This window comes from Sebastes fasciatus, chromosome 12 (genome assembly GCF_043250625.1).
Source record: "Sebastes fasciatus isolate fSebFas1 chromosome 12, fSebFas1.pri, whole genome shotgun sequence".
Classification (NCBI taxonomy): Eukaryota; Metazoa; Chordata; class Actinopteri; order Perciformes; family Sebastidae; genus Sebastes; species Sebastes fasciatus.
The window spans coordinates 9,863,619-9,880,661 of NC_133806.1; the positions used below are offsets into that span (position 1 = coordinate 9,863,619).

The 17,043-nt window shown below is 37.5% G+C and overlaps 2 protein-coding genes across 2 annotated transcripts in view; both read left to right on the forward strand.

Moving 5' to 3' along the window:
- s100a1 (S100 calcium binding protein A1) overlaps window positions 1-17,043 on the forward strand; it is a 356,523-nt gene that overhangs the window by 261,324 nt on the left and 78,156 nt on the right. The gene's annotated exons all lie outside the window — the stretch shown is intronic.
- On the forward strand, window positions 1,760-6,837 carry LOC141778650 (dynactin subunit 3-like). The gene is made up of 5 exons (XM_074653035.1): window positions 1,760-1,917; window positions 2,220-2,303; window positions 4,211-4,269; window positions 4,362-4,421; window positions 5,374-6,837. Exons 1-5 carry the CDS (start codon window positions 1,893-1,895, stop codon window positions 5,458-5,460), a joined length of 315 nt encoding a protein of 104 aa, XP_074509136.1. The 5' UTR covers window positions 1,760-1,892; the 3' UTR covers window positions 5,461-6,837.

A 17,043-nucleotide genomic window follows, 5' to 3' on the forward strand; every position in this document is an offset into this window, starting at 1 on the left:
CCCTAATATATACATACTGAGATACACTCATAAGTAACTTCATACTTCATTCTGCTCACAAAACATCAGATATATCTGGTGTTTCATATTAACTTAATATTAACTTGCTTTTTGAGTTTGGTTCTTAAGGCCGGCTCTAGTACCATCACAGTAGGAGACGGAGGATGCTGTTCAAAGGTCAGTTATAAATGATAAAGACATTTAAATGAATCCAGTTTTAAATGCCAGTTGATATGGAGGTCATTATATCAACAACTGAAAAGACAAATGTACCTTTCAGAGGACAGTAGTACAAGATAAAGACTTTTATTGTGTGCTAACTGCCTGCTGATATATAGAGGTCATTTTATTATAAAATACAAATGATCAGCAAAGCGGCTGCACATTGAAATCAAGAGTTTACACACTGGTCAGATAAAGTTTCCGCTGAACTGTCCTTCCTTTAGTATTCAAATGAGAACTCTATCACCTGACTTGTTCTTTTAAAGTGATGTGAGGTGAAGCAGGGTTTCCATTACAGGAAATTTAACTCAATACTTTCTTCTAATTTAACCTTTAACCCTAAGTGACAATGTCTTGAAAAAACGTGTATCTGCAGACGTATGTGTAAATTAAATGACTTGGATATCATTTTTTATATTCTAGGCTTCAACGGTTCACTCGCTTGAAGCAAATTAAATTACATTACTACAATTTCAAGGAATACTAGCCATGGCCCAAACCTCTTAATTGTGGCCCACATTTGTTTCAACATCATTTTGAGCGATTAATGGATAAATGATTACCAGGATTCAGGTATAGGTAGATTCAGGTAGATTAGGTGTATATACATTGTTCTCTCTGCCTCTTCTAGGTTTCTCCCTGTATGAGACCAATGTCTCCCACAGCTGTCACTGCCTCTGTCAAATCAAGGTTAAAAACAGTTAAAAAGTAATGAAAACATAGATGAACAAAAATGTAGACATAAAATAACATTTAATTTTATATGTATATATATCTTTTATTTATTAATTCCAATATTTATTCATTTATTTCCATATATATTTCAGCATTTATTTAGTTGATCATTTGATTCTCATGAGCCTTCTCTCCTGTATTCATCCATCATCCCTTGTTTGTTTTTTTTGGAAAATTCTTTTTATTCCTTTTTTTTCCAAACATAGCATAACAAACATAACAAAACATTACACCGGTGCCATAATACAAAAAAAATCTTACAGCCTGGATTACAGCCGTGTTGTTACTGTTCTACAATAGGGATTTTTATTTCTTGGCATTTTGCCTTTATTTCCTGTATTTGATAGTCAGTGTAGAGATAGACCGGAAACGTGGGGAGAGGGAGGGAGGGAGGCCTGGAGTCGAACTGTGGACGTCTTCTTTATGTGGTATGCGCCTTAACAATTTGGCTACTGGGGCACTGTGGATATTGAAATATTCAATGCTTGCAGGAATGTTTCTGTAGTCAGATTAAGGGTCTGAAATTAAGTGTTTTTCCTCACTTGCCACTGTGGCAGGTTACTGAACATTTCCGCCAGCTACTCAATTTTTTTGTCTGGCACTTTTAAAATCTATATAGAAAGGGTTTGAATTGTAAACACTGATTCAGTGGTACCAGACAGTAGAGGAAGGAGGTTTAGTTAGGAATTGCTTTTTAAATGATATTGCTTAATATACTGTAAGGACAACATATCTATAAATATAAAATTGTACTGCCACAGCACAACATTTACCCTGCATTTGGCAGGTGGCAGGTGCTAATTTCATTCCCTGGTCAAATTTTAGACAGTGTTTGGTGAGTCTTTGATCATATTTATTGGTGTTGTGGTGCAGTTGAGGACCTGCTGAAGTACCTGGACCCCCAGTTCACCGACCACATCACTGTACCTGATGCTATGAAGCTGGAGTTCATTCTCGCTGGTAAGAACCAGAAGGACCCTTGGATGGATAAATGAAATAAAAGAATATCATATATTTACAACTGCAATCAAATTTATCTCAGAGAATTTCTTTATTTTAGACATTTATTATTCATTTATTGTATATGAGGCCATATATTATTTGTGATTTGTTATGTTTAACGCTATAAATGTAAAGTTCAATGTTGTCGTATTGTATAATATGTAAGTTATGATATAAACAAGAATTATTTTATTGTAGAGAGACTAAAGGAGCAACTCGCATCTGATTCAGTACTTGCTGTTGTGTGTTTGTCTGCTCAGAGGAGGACTTCCTGCTTTCCCAGGCTGCTTTGCTGGAGCAGGTCAGCAACTTGCAGCCGCTGCTGGACAGCAACTACATCAGAGGTGAGTTTCACCTGGCAGGACAGTGAGCAAAGCTAAGACAAAGCAACATCGGCTCTGTGTGGTTTTACCCCTGACAGCCAAGTAGGAAGGAGTTCATGTTGTTCACTGCTGTTTGACAGTCAAGTGTCTTAAAACGTTAAAATGGATTTTGCTGAAATTAGTTGGACAGGTTAGCTTGTCTTTGTTTTTTTTAAAGTTAAATCTATCAAATATTGTGTTCATTTTCTGGAAGGAGGTCTGAGATCCACGACTTAAGATAGCTGCTAAAAGGTATAATTTTGTGTAGTTTTGTATTAAATTTAAGCCTGGAAATGAAAGAGTAAATCTCAATTCATCTTAGAAATTAATTTTTGTTGCTTTTTCATTTACAAAATACCGTCACTACTACCTTTAGTATCAGCCACTTCTAATACTTTTTGAAATGTCTTAAACAACAGTGATGCTTTTTAATACCTTTTCTTTGGATGCAGTTTCCATCCACACAATATTCGTTGCATGTAGCGATGATAGCGTTGTCACATACAGTCGCACATTCTGCTGTTTTTATTAGCAGCATGTCGTTCATTGTGACTACTATAGTTTACATGGTTTTAGGCTAGTTAAGTTGTTGTCATTGAATTGTAATTTTTATTTTTCAATAACCAGTGTTTTTTGCGACAGCGTATTAGGGCCATTGTAGGTAGATACAAATAATAATTACAGAGCCAGGGGAGGGGGGTTTTATTTTGTGAAAAAAAACTGAATTTCCGAGATTAACTTGGATATTCTCTGAGATTAAAGTGACACATTTGTGAAAAAAAACTCACAAATTTTGCGAGATTATAAAGTCATAAATTTACGAAAAGAAAATTGTGTGAGGCAAAGGTGTTGAAAAATACATATACACATTTTCTTTCGTGTTCTTAATGTGTTGTTTTATGAACATAAGTACTAATATTGTAGAAGTTGCAGGAAAGTAGAGACAAACAACTTCTATAATGGAATACACAAAGGCGTGTGACTTTTATTTTTAACACTAAAAAACAACCATCGAGATGTTAATCTAAATAGACTGCGTTACCATAGTTACACACTGACACTTTTAACTTTCACTGTGTTAGTGAAGGGAAGGGAAACAACACAAAAAGACACATAACTGCTGTAGTTAAACCACAGATTATGGTGAATTACGTCTCTAGACTTTTTTGGGTAGAGGGACGTCTGGAATACCAGGTTGAGCCTGCTGCCCCCGCGACCGGCCCCAGATAAGAGGATGAGAATGGATGAATGGAGAGTCCGCTACAATATATAATGTATATAAAATAGTAATAACAATAATATATTTTGCACGTTACTGTAGTATTTAACGGTGGCATAAGTGTAATGAAGCTGATCCAATCTTGCAAAGTGAAGTGATGTGGTTCCTAAACAAAAATGCCCCACTATTTTTCATTAGCATGGTTTTGTATTCCACTATTTTCTGAGTTTTTTTTCACGTAGATTTACGACTTTATAATCTCGCAAATTTCAGAGTTACTTTTCGCAAAAAAAAACTGTTTTTCTTCGTAAAGTTACCTTTTTAATCTCAGAGAATATCAGAGTTTTTTTCTCGTTAATTTATGACTTTAATCGTTGAAATTCTGAGTTATTTCTCGGGATATTACCCCCTCCCCCGGCCCAGATTTTTTAATTTAGTTTACCTACAATGGCCCTAATATGGCGTCATAGTTTGTAGCCTCTATTGGTTGGATATAGATGACTGGATCTGTGTTTCTCCAGCTCCACACGTGTCCCTGACAGCATGCTAAATGTCTCTGTTCTAACATTTTGTCATGCTTTAGAGAAAAATGAATGTAACAATGTTTTTTATTTGAATTTCCATCCTTTTTAGTGAGTGCCTTTGTGTTTCTTTCCTTTTTTTCCCACAGATGTACCAGAACACGCCACCAAGCTTCAGCGCCTGTCACAGATTCACATCAAAGAGCAGGTAACCGCCCTCTCCCTCCGTCTCCATCTGCCTCTCTCTCTCTCCATCTCGTTAGGAATCATCTGTTGACACAATGTTTGTCTCTTTTGCAGGACCAAACTGAGGCCCAGTCGCTGGAAGTGAAGAAGCTTTTTGAGGAATACAACAAAATGGTACGCCGTTATTTTCTTTTTTATGATTTATTTTTTAATTCCAATGAAATAAAAATTACCACAAGACAAAGTATTACACACAAAAACTGTTAAAGTTCTAAATTTCACATCATTACAAATGTCTTCTTGTACTCTCTCATCTCTTGGGGGATAAAAGAGACAGAATAATAATATAAAGATATTTTAAATAATCAATTTTGCTTTTATGTTCTTAAACTTAATTTGTCTGGTAAACTGCTGATGTTTTGGATCCACCAGCCACTGCGGCAAATCAGAGAGAAATTTAGATTGCTGTTCAGGTTTTGTCTCACCGACCTCTTGCTAACATAAGCCCCTTTCACACAACCTGTTCAAGGTGGAAAGGTTGCGACGTTTTTCGGCAGAGATAGTCACAGAGCCGAGCCGATGTCTACGTGGAAGGGACAGTCGGCACGGCTGTACTACACGCACACACACACTAGACGCTGACGCTGTTGTGGTTACGATGTTCCGCCGCTCGAACAGTTGATCTACCAGCTGAAACTAAGGGGGTGCCACTCCGCGCCGCGCACACACCTGCGCAGACAGAAAAAAGCCGAACTGAACGTGCCATACACGTTTTACTGGTTACTACCAGGCGGAGCTTGCAACGGTTAAAACAAGACAAAATATATTTTTTAAGTTAGTTAGTTAGATAGTTGCTTAAACTATTTGATTTGTTCATAACTGAATGACTATTAGAAAAATCTAAAATCAGGACCAATCCTTAGTGTTAAACGGCACGCCCCTTTTGCTCCTGTGATGCCGGCGTGCACACACCGGGGCGCCATTATGCCCCCATTGTTTCGTTCAGTGTGAAATTGCAAAACCGTAACGGCGGATCTTCTTTACGGCAGTACTGCGGAATCTCTGTGTGAAAGGGGCTATAAACCGCTGCTGCTCCACCCACTGACCCCTGACCTCTGATTGGCAGATGTTCCTGCTGTCGAAGCAGTTTACCCAGTGGGACGAGACCCTGAGGAAGCTGGAGGAGACCAAGGGCATTCGGCCTCTAGAGTAACTACACACACACACTTCTGAGGAGGATGGTGATGATGATGAAGACTGCACTGTTTTGGGAGTTTTAGAGCTTTAGATGTTCATATGTAGCTTGTTCTTCCCCGATAAGTCAGAACAAAATGGATGACATTTCACTTTTTTTAAACTGCTTATCAATGTATAACCAGAATTGAATTAAATCAGGCAATATACCATTAACTATGTTTACCTGCACAAAATATTCCGTTTTTTTGCCCTTATTCTGAAAAAGACAATATTCCTACTAAGCTGTTTACGTTGCTAGTGAACATGAATATTCCTCTAATATTCCCGTTTACATGCGGCCGTGCATACTCGGATTAACGTAACCGGTGGCGAACACAGCCTCCCTCTTTCATTCCTTCAGCCATGTTCTTGAATATGTTAGCGTTGTGATATTTGCACATATCCAAAAAACGGTTAATATCCAAGTCTTTCATAATGTTTAACAGTAGGTGTGTTTCTCCTTCCGACCAGAAATGTGGGCTTCTCTTTTGGGCATGCATCTCTGCAAACTGTCGGCTAGTTGGTTTGTGTTCAACGCACAGAGCTGGCCGTAACAGGCAAGAGGCCGTGTGTCACAAACTGACATAAAAACCCAATTGAGACGCATATTCTGAACGTGCTGTATACATTTCCAAAGTATGCTCCTAAAACCTGAATAATATCAGCATATCCCACATGTCTTAATCAGAAAATGCTCCGTTCAGAATAAGGCCTAATTCAGAATATCCAAAATGAATATGCTGTTTCCATGACCCGTATCAAATTCACAATATTGTCATATTCTGAATCATAGTGGAATATTAATATGCATGTAAACGTAGTTAATGGTACTCTGATTGCCTCATTCCTTGATGTTGTTGGTTTTAAAAAAATGTTCCAACCTAGGAAATGCAGTTGTTGCAAATGAAAAATCTTATTAGGACTGGTAGAGATGTAAAATGTAGAGGAGCTCATGTGACTCTTCATCAGTCGTCTGGAGGAACTCGCTCCCATCACGTGACGTGTAGCTCAGACAGCTCGGAGATGCTGCTGGTATTTATTTTCAGACAAAAGAGCTGTTTATGCCTGTGTATTGACTGCTTCCCTACTGCAACCAGTCACAAGACTTGTTGTCCTGTCCTTCACTCATTCACACACACACACACACACACACACACACACACACACACACACACAAACACAAACACAAACACACACATCCTCTTCAAGGCTTTAGATTTTCCCTCTGGATGCCTCCTGACATGATTTGTAAATCAGCTTCATTATTCTTTCCAATATTCTGGTTTTAAAATGTTCTATATGTCTCCTGTCATACAGCATGACTGTGGTTAATACAATAAATATTATTACTTTATTCTTTGACTTCTCCAGTGTGTGTGATGTCTGTCATGTAACAGTAAACTATTCAACGCTGCAGACAGATTCAAGGTGAGCCTTTGTAGACAGCAGTATTGATTAAAATGGAAGGGTATCTGTAAAAGATGAGACTGAATCGCCTCCTGTGTAGACACGCTGTTACACCCTGTTCTGAAATAAGTGATGCTTGGGGGATGACAAGTTACCATCCTGTTTTCAACCCCAGTTCAGAATAAAAAACACTGACTGCTTTGTAAATTGAGCCTTGTTCCTTATTTGACTCATGAATGTCTGAATAGTTTACATTTCGTGAGACAGTAAAGCCATTTCTCACACCAGCAGGGACAATAAAACACCCATAGTGCTTGCTCACGTTTTTTTATTTCAAATAAGACTTCATATCACATAAGAGCAGAAGTGAACAAGGCAGGCTGAGAGGGTTGGTTGATGGAATACTTCTTAGTCACTAGTGGGGTTCGGCTCGCACGTTGGGTTTTCTTTTACATACTTCACCATATCTTTTGTTTCGATTCCCTCGTTCTTGCACAGGCCCTCACCACTCATGTTGAACTATAAACAAAACAAAAGTGATTAAGTTCATTGTGACCTTGCTGACAGGTAAATACATTGCTATCTCAAAAGATATGTAATATCCATGTTTTTTTTAAATTAGTTTTCAGTTGCCTTGAATTTCTCAAAAACAGAATAAACATAAACATCCTCCAGTTCATTTTCTATTTGTTGTTGCTCCTGAGATGATAATCATGTCACATAAAGGACAACATCAATTGCTTGCAAACTATGTGTGGTTCGATATAAATAATACGCTTAATACTGTCAGCAGAATGTGTTAGAACTATTCCATAACTGCTCTTTGCAAATTTTTTATAATTTCAATATACAGCTCTCATTAGATCAACTCGGCTATAAACTGTCTCAAAGCATCAACAGTGAGTTGGAAGAACATTTGGAGTAGAAATATTTCAACTCATGCGTAACATAAAAGTTGTTTGCTTGTCGTCTTGCGGACAGACCTGACAAAACATGAATTTAGACTTTACAAATAAACATTAATATGTTGTTATTGCGGCATCATTTTGATCTGTTTATTGCAATTAAATCACAGCACAATCTGTTTATTTAGTTTGAGCTTTGGTTGTAACTTGATGAATTGTGTCATGCTATTGCAAACAGACAAGTCATTAGCAAAAATGCTGATGGGCCACTGTTGAATCTTACCTGCAGTGCTACCTTCACTCCATAACGCGCATAGGTAGCAAGGTGTTCACAGTTGTTGGTCTTGACTCCATACATTTCCCACTCTTTATATTTTTCGTTGATGCGGAACATTATTTCTTCGTCAGATCCTTTCTTGTACACCTTTCCTGTCTTATCCGTGTATCCATCGAGGTAATTGGCCACCGGATGTTCCTCAGCGATGTCGAGTTGAGAGAAACGACATTTTAAAGGAAACTCTATAACCAGGAAACAAACTGTCAGAGGTACAGTATGTAAACATTTACCATAAATGTGTACTTCTTTCTGTCTGATTAGCTCTTTTCTTGTTTTTAAGAAAACAATAACATGCTGATGTTTGGCAGATGTTTCCCATGTTCACATCTTAGCATCCTAGCATTTGCTAATTAGCACAATTAGCAAATGCTATAGATAAATATTGGACAAATAAAATCGCCACTCTTCTGCATCTGTCTATGAATCTGAAACATGTTATTTGTATCCATAATAGAATTGGGATTTTTTTTTTTTACCTTGCAACTTTCCTCAAAAACTAAGGTTTCTGGACTCTCAGTAAAAACACAGGCCAGTCGCACAGCAGTTTGTGAAATAGTCACGCAATTTAATGTATTGATTTGTGAACATAGACACAAATTTCACTTTTCTTTCGTGATGGACAGCACAAAATCAATTTGTATGTGATCCATGTAATTGTGAACTGGGAAGTATAAAGAGCAGCGAGCGCCACGTTGCGGTGTTATTTTAACCCAAACTGTGATCTTTTCCTAAACCTAACTAAGTAGTTTTGTTGTCTAAACCTAACCAAGTCGATCTTTTCCTAAGCCTAACTAAGTAGTTTTACTTTGAACAGACTGGAGCAGAAATTCACTCGTGTGTAACGTGTTGCTAGACATTTGTAGCAAAACGCACGAAAACTATGTTGTTAAAGGGACTATTTGTAACTTTGTACGCTCATAAATGTAGCGGGTCGTCACACATGCGCGCTCACATATGCGCGTTCGCATGTGGCCGCTGCCTCTCCAACTCTGCCTGCCTGCCTTCGCTCAGAGAGCGCGCGCGTTCTCAGCTCGCACCACCTCTAGACGTGAACGCGCGCTCACTCCTCACTGCAGAAGAGTTAGTTTAGCTCTGAGAATATCTAGTGAATGTACAGTGGACGTTTGTGCAGAAAAAAAATGCTGCAGCTCCTCCAGACCAACAGAGGTTTCCCGTGTCTTGTGAAGTGACGGAGCCAGCTAGTAACGTTACTATCTCGTTACCGACCGGGTGCCGGTGTCTCCTCTGCTCGGGTGCGGGAGGAGAGAGCAGGGAGACACGCTGCAGAGTGCCGCTGCTTCAGCCTGCACTTAGGCAGGAAAAGCCAACACTAGGATCAGATCTAAATCATGTTCATGGAGAGACCTTCGTCTGGTCAGCTAACATTACTGCCAAGCAGCTGAAATATAGAGTGATATTGTAGTTTTAGCTGACTTGTGTCGCCTCACTGTTTTGAGTGATGCTCGTTCAGGTATATTGAGAGCGAGCAAGCGCGAGCCCGACGCTGACTTTCGTTGATTTCACGGCCACAGGTGTCGCTGTTAAGAAGCATTTCTGAAAGTTACAAATAGTCCCTTTAAAAGTCATGCTGAACGTCACAATAAAAAGGGAAATTCATGTCTTTGTACACAAATCAAATTGATTCAATTTCATGACTATTTTACGAACTGCCGTGAGACTGTGTTGCAGCCGAAAACGACACACACATGCTAAACTGCTAATCAACTAACAATGTTTCTCACTCGGCTGGTGGATATTTCAGTACATGATTGTTGATATGTCCCCTCATTATACCAAGTTGTGGAGCATGACAAAAGCACCTTCAGTACATAGTATGTACTGTGTGGTGAAAATGAATGACTTTCATCAAAGTGTCTAATAGGGTTTTTCGGTGCTGATGGTCTAACATCTGAGGTTTGTTTTACTGTTGCTCTCACTGTAAGATTGAGAAACGTGTTACTGCATTTTCCAGTTTGTAAGCACACTTACTTAGACGTTCAAATATGTCGTCTCCTTCTTTTTTACCATCAAATCCCTTGTCGCCCACATAAATAGCGTAGTGCATGTAGGAAAACACACCGAGAGGACACTTTGGTTTGAAAGAAATGATATCTCCAAACTTGAACTTGAACTTCAACTGTGAATGGAAGAGATGCATGTTACTAACTTAACATTTAAGTTCTTGAAGAACACCACAATACAACTGAAGTTATGTTTTGAAAATAAGGTATATAAACATAGTCGTGTAGCATAAATGAAATAATGAAGGTGAAACAAACATATCAGTCATGGAGGACAGAACCTGACAAAATCTAAAAATAAATCAATACATAAATAAATGAGTCAATCAATAAATACATGTCATTAAATGTAGCAAAAAAAATATATTAAACAGGACTGTAGACATTAATTAATTGATAAAATGTGACATCAATTTAAATTTGCTTCCTTGAATAAATGGGGTGAAATGCAAAGGGAAAATTGTGCATAAATAAATTAATATATTTAAAAATAGATATAAAATAAACAAAGAAAATTAGTACAAAAATAAGTAATTAAAAAAAACATAAATGCAAAACTAAATGAATAAATATAAAATAAATAAAAATAAATATATTAGATAAATAAAAGGGACAGTTAAACAGAAGAGTAAATAACTAAGGGAATTAATACAAACATAAATACATAGAAAAGCAAATTCAAACAGAAATATCAATTAATGTCACATTTTATCAATTAATTAATTAATGGCAAAATTTATTTTTAATATTATTGTTGCTACATTAAATGACTATTTATTTATTTATTTATCAAGTAATTTAATTATTCATTCATTTATTTATCATTCATTCATTTATTTTTTATTTTGGCAGGTTCCGTCCTCCATAGTAAATAACTTACTCCATTAGTGTCGACTGTGAGCACCGCCTTAAGGATCAGAGCCACCAAGATCAGGTTCCTCATCGTTCCAGCAGTGAAGGACTGTGATGAACACGTAACAGTTAATTAATGTAAGATATTCTTTCACTAAACTCATTTGATTTCACAAGTAAAGCATTTTCTAAAATTCCTAAAGAGTCAGATGTCATGCACCAGAGGTAGTAAATGTTCTAGGTAAGAATGACACACAACATTGACTCAAAATGTTTAGACATCCCACTGAATTTAAAGATTCAAGCAATGAAACTTAATCTGAAATTAGTTCTGAATGGCAAAATTTAGAGCCAGAGATATTGTGGATAAAGAAAGTGTATATTACCACTCTTAATGGACTTAGTATTGACAGGGTCTCAGAGTACAAATATCTTTGGGGAAACTGCTTTTGGTGTTTGTGCTGCAAAAACTTAGAACGGTTTACATAACACATTAAAACTTAACACAATTGTACCCATAGGTGATTTTAAATCCATGATTGCAAACTACTCCACTCTTGAATGTTACTGTTTTTAACATTGTTCTATTGTTGTCTGTCTGTTTGCTTCTTGTCTGTATTTATTCTGTTTTATTGTACTCTCAACATCCTTGAAAAGGATGGCAGGCCCTCGATGATCCCTCCAGATTTAAATAAAGGCTGAATGAATGTTGAGGAAGGACAGAAAGTAGAAAAGTAAAAACAATTAAAGACAGAAAGTAGATAAGTAAAAACAAGTGAAGACAGAAAGTAGACAGCGGTCAGATAAAATTATGATTTACCTCTAAATTGTTGAGATGAGTTGAATAATCAAGCTTCTTGGCACCTAAAACTATTCAAACACACACACAAACACACACACACACACCAAAACTATTTCACAACAGCATTTTAGGTGTTTTGCTTGTCAGAAAATACTGTCAACAGCCATTAAAAAAACTATTTTCACCATGTTTTTAGGAATAAAAAGTATATGAACAAGCCCCTCTCTAAATTCTTCAGAATATACAGTAGATGGGAATGAAACTAGAAAGCTTGGTGGATGTAAGTACTACTGATGTGGAAATTTCCGGCTCAAGAGTTTGAGAAAAACCTCATTTTTAGAAAACAGTCTTGAAACATATGAATTGTGAAATTCCATACATTTTGAAGATAACTACAGGTGAACAGGATAAAAAAAATTAATAGGTATCACCATGAAATTTCACCAGTTGATTACTGACATTAAGACTATGCAAGTTTTCTGAAATGTGACATTTAAATATGCAGATGAGGCATTGTCTAATGGTAACTTTTGATGAATTTAGGAGAAAAAGTAGAAAAATAAACACCTAAATGTGTATTTTGGATGTTTTTTTTCCACTGGTCTGAAAGAACACATGTTATGAGAGAAAAATAGCCCAAAATCTCAAAATTGACCAGTACATATGAAACAATGTTTTTGCCTGGGGTATCTCGCCTTAAAACAATTTTTACTGTCTGTCATTATAACGCAGAGTTTACCAACAGCTCAGTTAGAATTCAGTGCAAGGAAATTTCTTCCAAGCTTGTTTCAGAGGTCTTACCTTCTTCGGTGAGACGGAGGAAGCCCGTTGGAGCAGAGGAAGGCATCTCCTTATATACAATTCAGAACAATACACCTGCTAATATTATCTCCTTATTCAGCCCATGTGTGCCATGGCTGTCCCATTGGCTCATTTTAATGCTCCAACGTGTAGCGACAGGATAACCCTTATCACCTCTTACATTTGCACTACCAGTGTTTTATTCAGAGCTATATATGTGTGTGTATGTAACGTACTTTTATCGCATAACTTTGTCAGCCCTAATATGCTGTATATATATATATATACAGTATATATACACACCAATCAACCATAACATTAAGACCACTGACCGGTGAAGTGAATAACATTGATTATGTCGTTACAATGGCATCTGGCAGTAGGGGGGATATATTAGAAAGCATATGAACATTTTGAACTTTGAACTTTGTGTTGGAAGCAGAAAAAATGGGCAACCGTAAGGATGTGAGCGACTTTGACAAGGCTAGATGGCTAGACGACCGGGTCAGAGCATCTTTCAAACTGCAGCTCTTGTGGGATGTTCCCGGTCTGCAGTGGTCAGGACCTACCAAAAGTGGTCCAAGGAAGAAAAAACGGTGAACCGGCGACAGGGTCAAACACAAGGCTCATTGATGCACGTGAAGAGAGCCTGGCCCATGTTGGTCGATCCAATAGAAGAGCTACTGTAGCTCAATTTGCTGAAAAAGTTAATGCTGGTTCCGATGGAAGGTGTCAGAACACACAGTGCATCGCAGTTCGTTGCTTATGGGGCTGCGTAGCTGCAAGCCGATCAGGGTGCCCATACTGTCCTAATGTTATGGCTGATTGGTGTATATACTGTATACTGTATATAACAGACATATATATACTGTATAACTAGGGCCTCAAAGTTAACCAATAATACCACGTTAACAAAAATTTGTTTTAACGCTACATCATACTAGCTTGTCTGGAAGGAGGTTAAATAACACTCCAAAGTTAGGCTAAATTTTGGTGAAGAAAAACTGGCATGACCATTTTCAAAGGGGTCCCTTGACCTCTGACCTCAAGATATGTGAATGAAAATGGTTTCTATGGTTACCCACGAGTCTCCCCTTTACAGACATGCCCACTTTATGATAATCACATGCAGTTTGGGGCAAGTCATAGTCAAGTCAGCACACTGACACACTGACAGCTGTTATTGCCTGTTAGGCTTAAATGTTTTAATCGATTGACAGCCCTAATATATACATACTGAGATACACTCATAAGTAACTTCATACTTCATTCTGCTCACAAAACATCAGATATATCTGGTGTTTCATATTAACTAAATATTAACTTGCTTTTTGAGTTTGGTTCTTAAGGCCAGCTGTAGTACCATCACAGTAGGAGACGGAGGATGCTGTTCAATGCCCCTATGTATGTAAAGTCCTTCCTACCAGCTCCAAAGGACAAAATTGTACTTTATGGTTCACCTATATGAAAAGAAATGTCATTTTCAAAGGTCCGTTATGAATGATAAAGACATTTAAATTAATTCAGTTTTAAATGCCAGTTGATATGGAAGTCATTATATCAGCAACTGAAAAGACAAATGCACCTTTCAGAGGACAGTAGTACAAGATAAAGACATTTATTGTGTGCTAACTGTCTTCTGATATAAAGAGGTAATTTTATTATAAAATGCAAATGGCCAACAAAGCTGCTGCACATTGAAATCAAGAGATTACACACTGGTCAGATAAAGTTTCCGCTGAACTGTCCTTCTTTTAGTATTCAAATGAGAACTCTATCACCTGACTTGTTCTTTTAAAGTGATGTGAGGTGAAGCAGGGTTTCCATTACAGGAAATTTAACTTAAAATACTTTCATCTTATTTAACCTTTAACATTAAGTGACAATGTCTTGAAAAAATGTGTATCTGCAGACGTATGTGTAAATAAAATGACTTGGATATCATTTTTAATATTCTAGCCTTCATCGGTGCACTCGCTTGAAACACATTAATTTATATTACTACACTTTCAAGGAATACTAACCTTGGCCCAAACCTCTTAATTGTGGCCCACATTTGTTTCAACATCACTTTGAGCGATTCATGAATAAATGATTATCAGGATAAAGGAATACAGGAGTGTTTGCAGTTGAGAAAACTCATGCAACACATCCTTTCACTCCAAATTCAAAATGTCTTGTATCTGTGTTGCATTCTGATCTACTTGCTGTCCCTTTAGGTGTATACGTTGTTCTCTTTGCCTCTTCTAGGTTTCTCCCTGTATGAGACCCATGGGATCACGGGCGATCCCGACCGACTTTACTGTATTTCAGAGGCTGTAGCAGGTTCACTTTTAGAGCTAGAGTGAAGGTATCATATCAGATATCATATGACACTAGAAACCTAAGGAATCCATTGGTACCAACCATGTCATGCAGGCATGTCTGGAAGGAGGTTAAATAACGTTCCAAGGTGAGGCTAAATTTTGGCGAGGAAAACTGGCATGGCCATTGTAAAAGGGGTCCATTGACCTCTGATCTCAAGATATGTGAATGAAAATGGGTACTATGGGTACCCACGAGTCTCCCCTTTACAGACATGCCCACTTTATGATAATCACATGCAGTTTGGGGCAAGTCATAGTCAAGTCAGCACACTGACACACTGACAGCTGCTGTTGCCTGTTGGGCTTAAATGTTTTAATCGATTGACAGCCCTAATATATACATACTGAGATACACTCATAAGTAACTTCATACTTCATTCTGCTCACAAAACATCAGATATATCTGGTGTTTCATATTAACTAAATATTAACTTGCTTTTTGAGTTTGGTTCTTAAGGCCGGCTATAGTACCATCACAGTAGGAGAAGGAGGATGCTGTTCAATGCCCCTAATGTAAAGTCCTTCCTACCAGCTCCAAAGGACACAATTGTACTTCATGGTTCACCTATATGAAGAGAAATGTCATTTTCAAAGGTCCGTTATGAATGATAAAGACATTTAAATTAATTCAGTTTTAAATGCAAGTTGATATGGAAGTCATTATATCAGCAACTGAAAAGACAAATGTACCTTTCAGAGGACAGTAGCACAAGATAAAGACATTTATTGTGTGCTAACTACCTGCTGATATATAGAGGTTTGTGGTGGCAGTTTATATTAAAACAAGACACAAGCCAAGGTCACAACTTGTCTTTCAAGTAAATTTAATAAAAAAAACATATATTAATAAGAAAAGCATCTGCAGATGGACTCACGAGCACAGCCACCTGAGTGGGCTGTGGCAAGTGAGCCCAGAACACAAGAGTAGTCAGTATTTATACATACTAAAGCATAACACACAGATAAGTGCAAAGAAGAGAAAGATAGAAAGTGAATCATTATGTCAGCACAGAACAGACAACAGAAGAGAAAGATAGAAAAGTGATTCATTATCATTACTTCAGCACAGAACAGACAACAGAGCATCACAAGACATAACAAGTACTTCAGCCCTCTGTTGTTTATAGTCACAGAAGATAAAACTGTCGGGTCACTGTTTTAATGCTTATGGTGACAAGGTCTGCTAAATGTGAGGCCCTGAGATTCTCTAAAGGTACATGGTTAACTTTGGCCTACTCAGATATGAAAATTTCCATTACATTCCCCCCTTTGAGCATATTTGATTACTACCATTACCATTGTAATACAAAAAATCAAAGTGTGAAAATACTATGTGATTTCAATCTAAGTATATGAGAAAGAAGGAATTGAACTATCTCAAACGATATTATCATAAAATGGTTGCGTCCACCCTGGAGGTGGAAAAAGGTCAGGAATGCCTCTCTCCAGCTGTGGCATATGTACAGTATATGTGTATGTAAAAGAGGCAATCATAGCTTTAGCACAAGGAATAATGCATAATCAATTTAACAAGTCTGATGTACTCTGTAACATATATAAGATAATGAAAAATAACAAAGGCATAGATTCTCTTCAGCATGAAGAGGAATGAAAATGAAAATGAAAAATAAAAAAGATAAAAAGATGGCAATGTGTTTTTTCCAGGTTTGGTCAGTTTGTCGGAGAAGTTGTGCAACAGGTCTCTGTCGTCCCCAATGCTCCTGCATTAGTATTAATGTCATGTACCCACCCCGGTCGTCAAAAGTCTGTGTCAATGGTCGGGTGCAATCTGGTAGGTTTGTAGATTGTAGAGCTAGCTTCAAATCAAAAAAAGCTTTTTCTGCTTCAGGTATCCAGACAATCTTATCTTTTGCAGTGAGGCCTTTTCCATGGGCAATTGCTGCTAATGGTGCCTCAATTTCAGCATAATTTGGAATCAATTGCCTACGATAGGATGTTGTGCAGAAAAAACTCATTACCTGTTATTTTTGTGTCAGGTTTTGGGATAGTTTGAATGGCTTCAATTAGTTTGGGCGAGAGGGTTTTGCCCTGTGCAGTGATCACATGAC

Coding starts and splice junctions, on each gene's coding strand:
- LOC141778650 (XM_074653035.1), top strand. CDS start 1,893: ATGAAGCTGGAGTTCATTCTCGCTG. Junction 1,918..2,219: donor GCTGGAGTTCATTCTCGCTG/GTAAGAACCAGA, acceptor TTGTCTGCTCAG/AGGAGGACTTCCTGCTTTCC. Junction 4,270..4,361: donor AGATTCACATCAAAGAGCAG/GTAACCGCCCTC, acceptor TCTCTTTTGCAG/GACCAAACTGAGGCCCAGTC.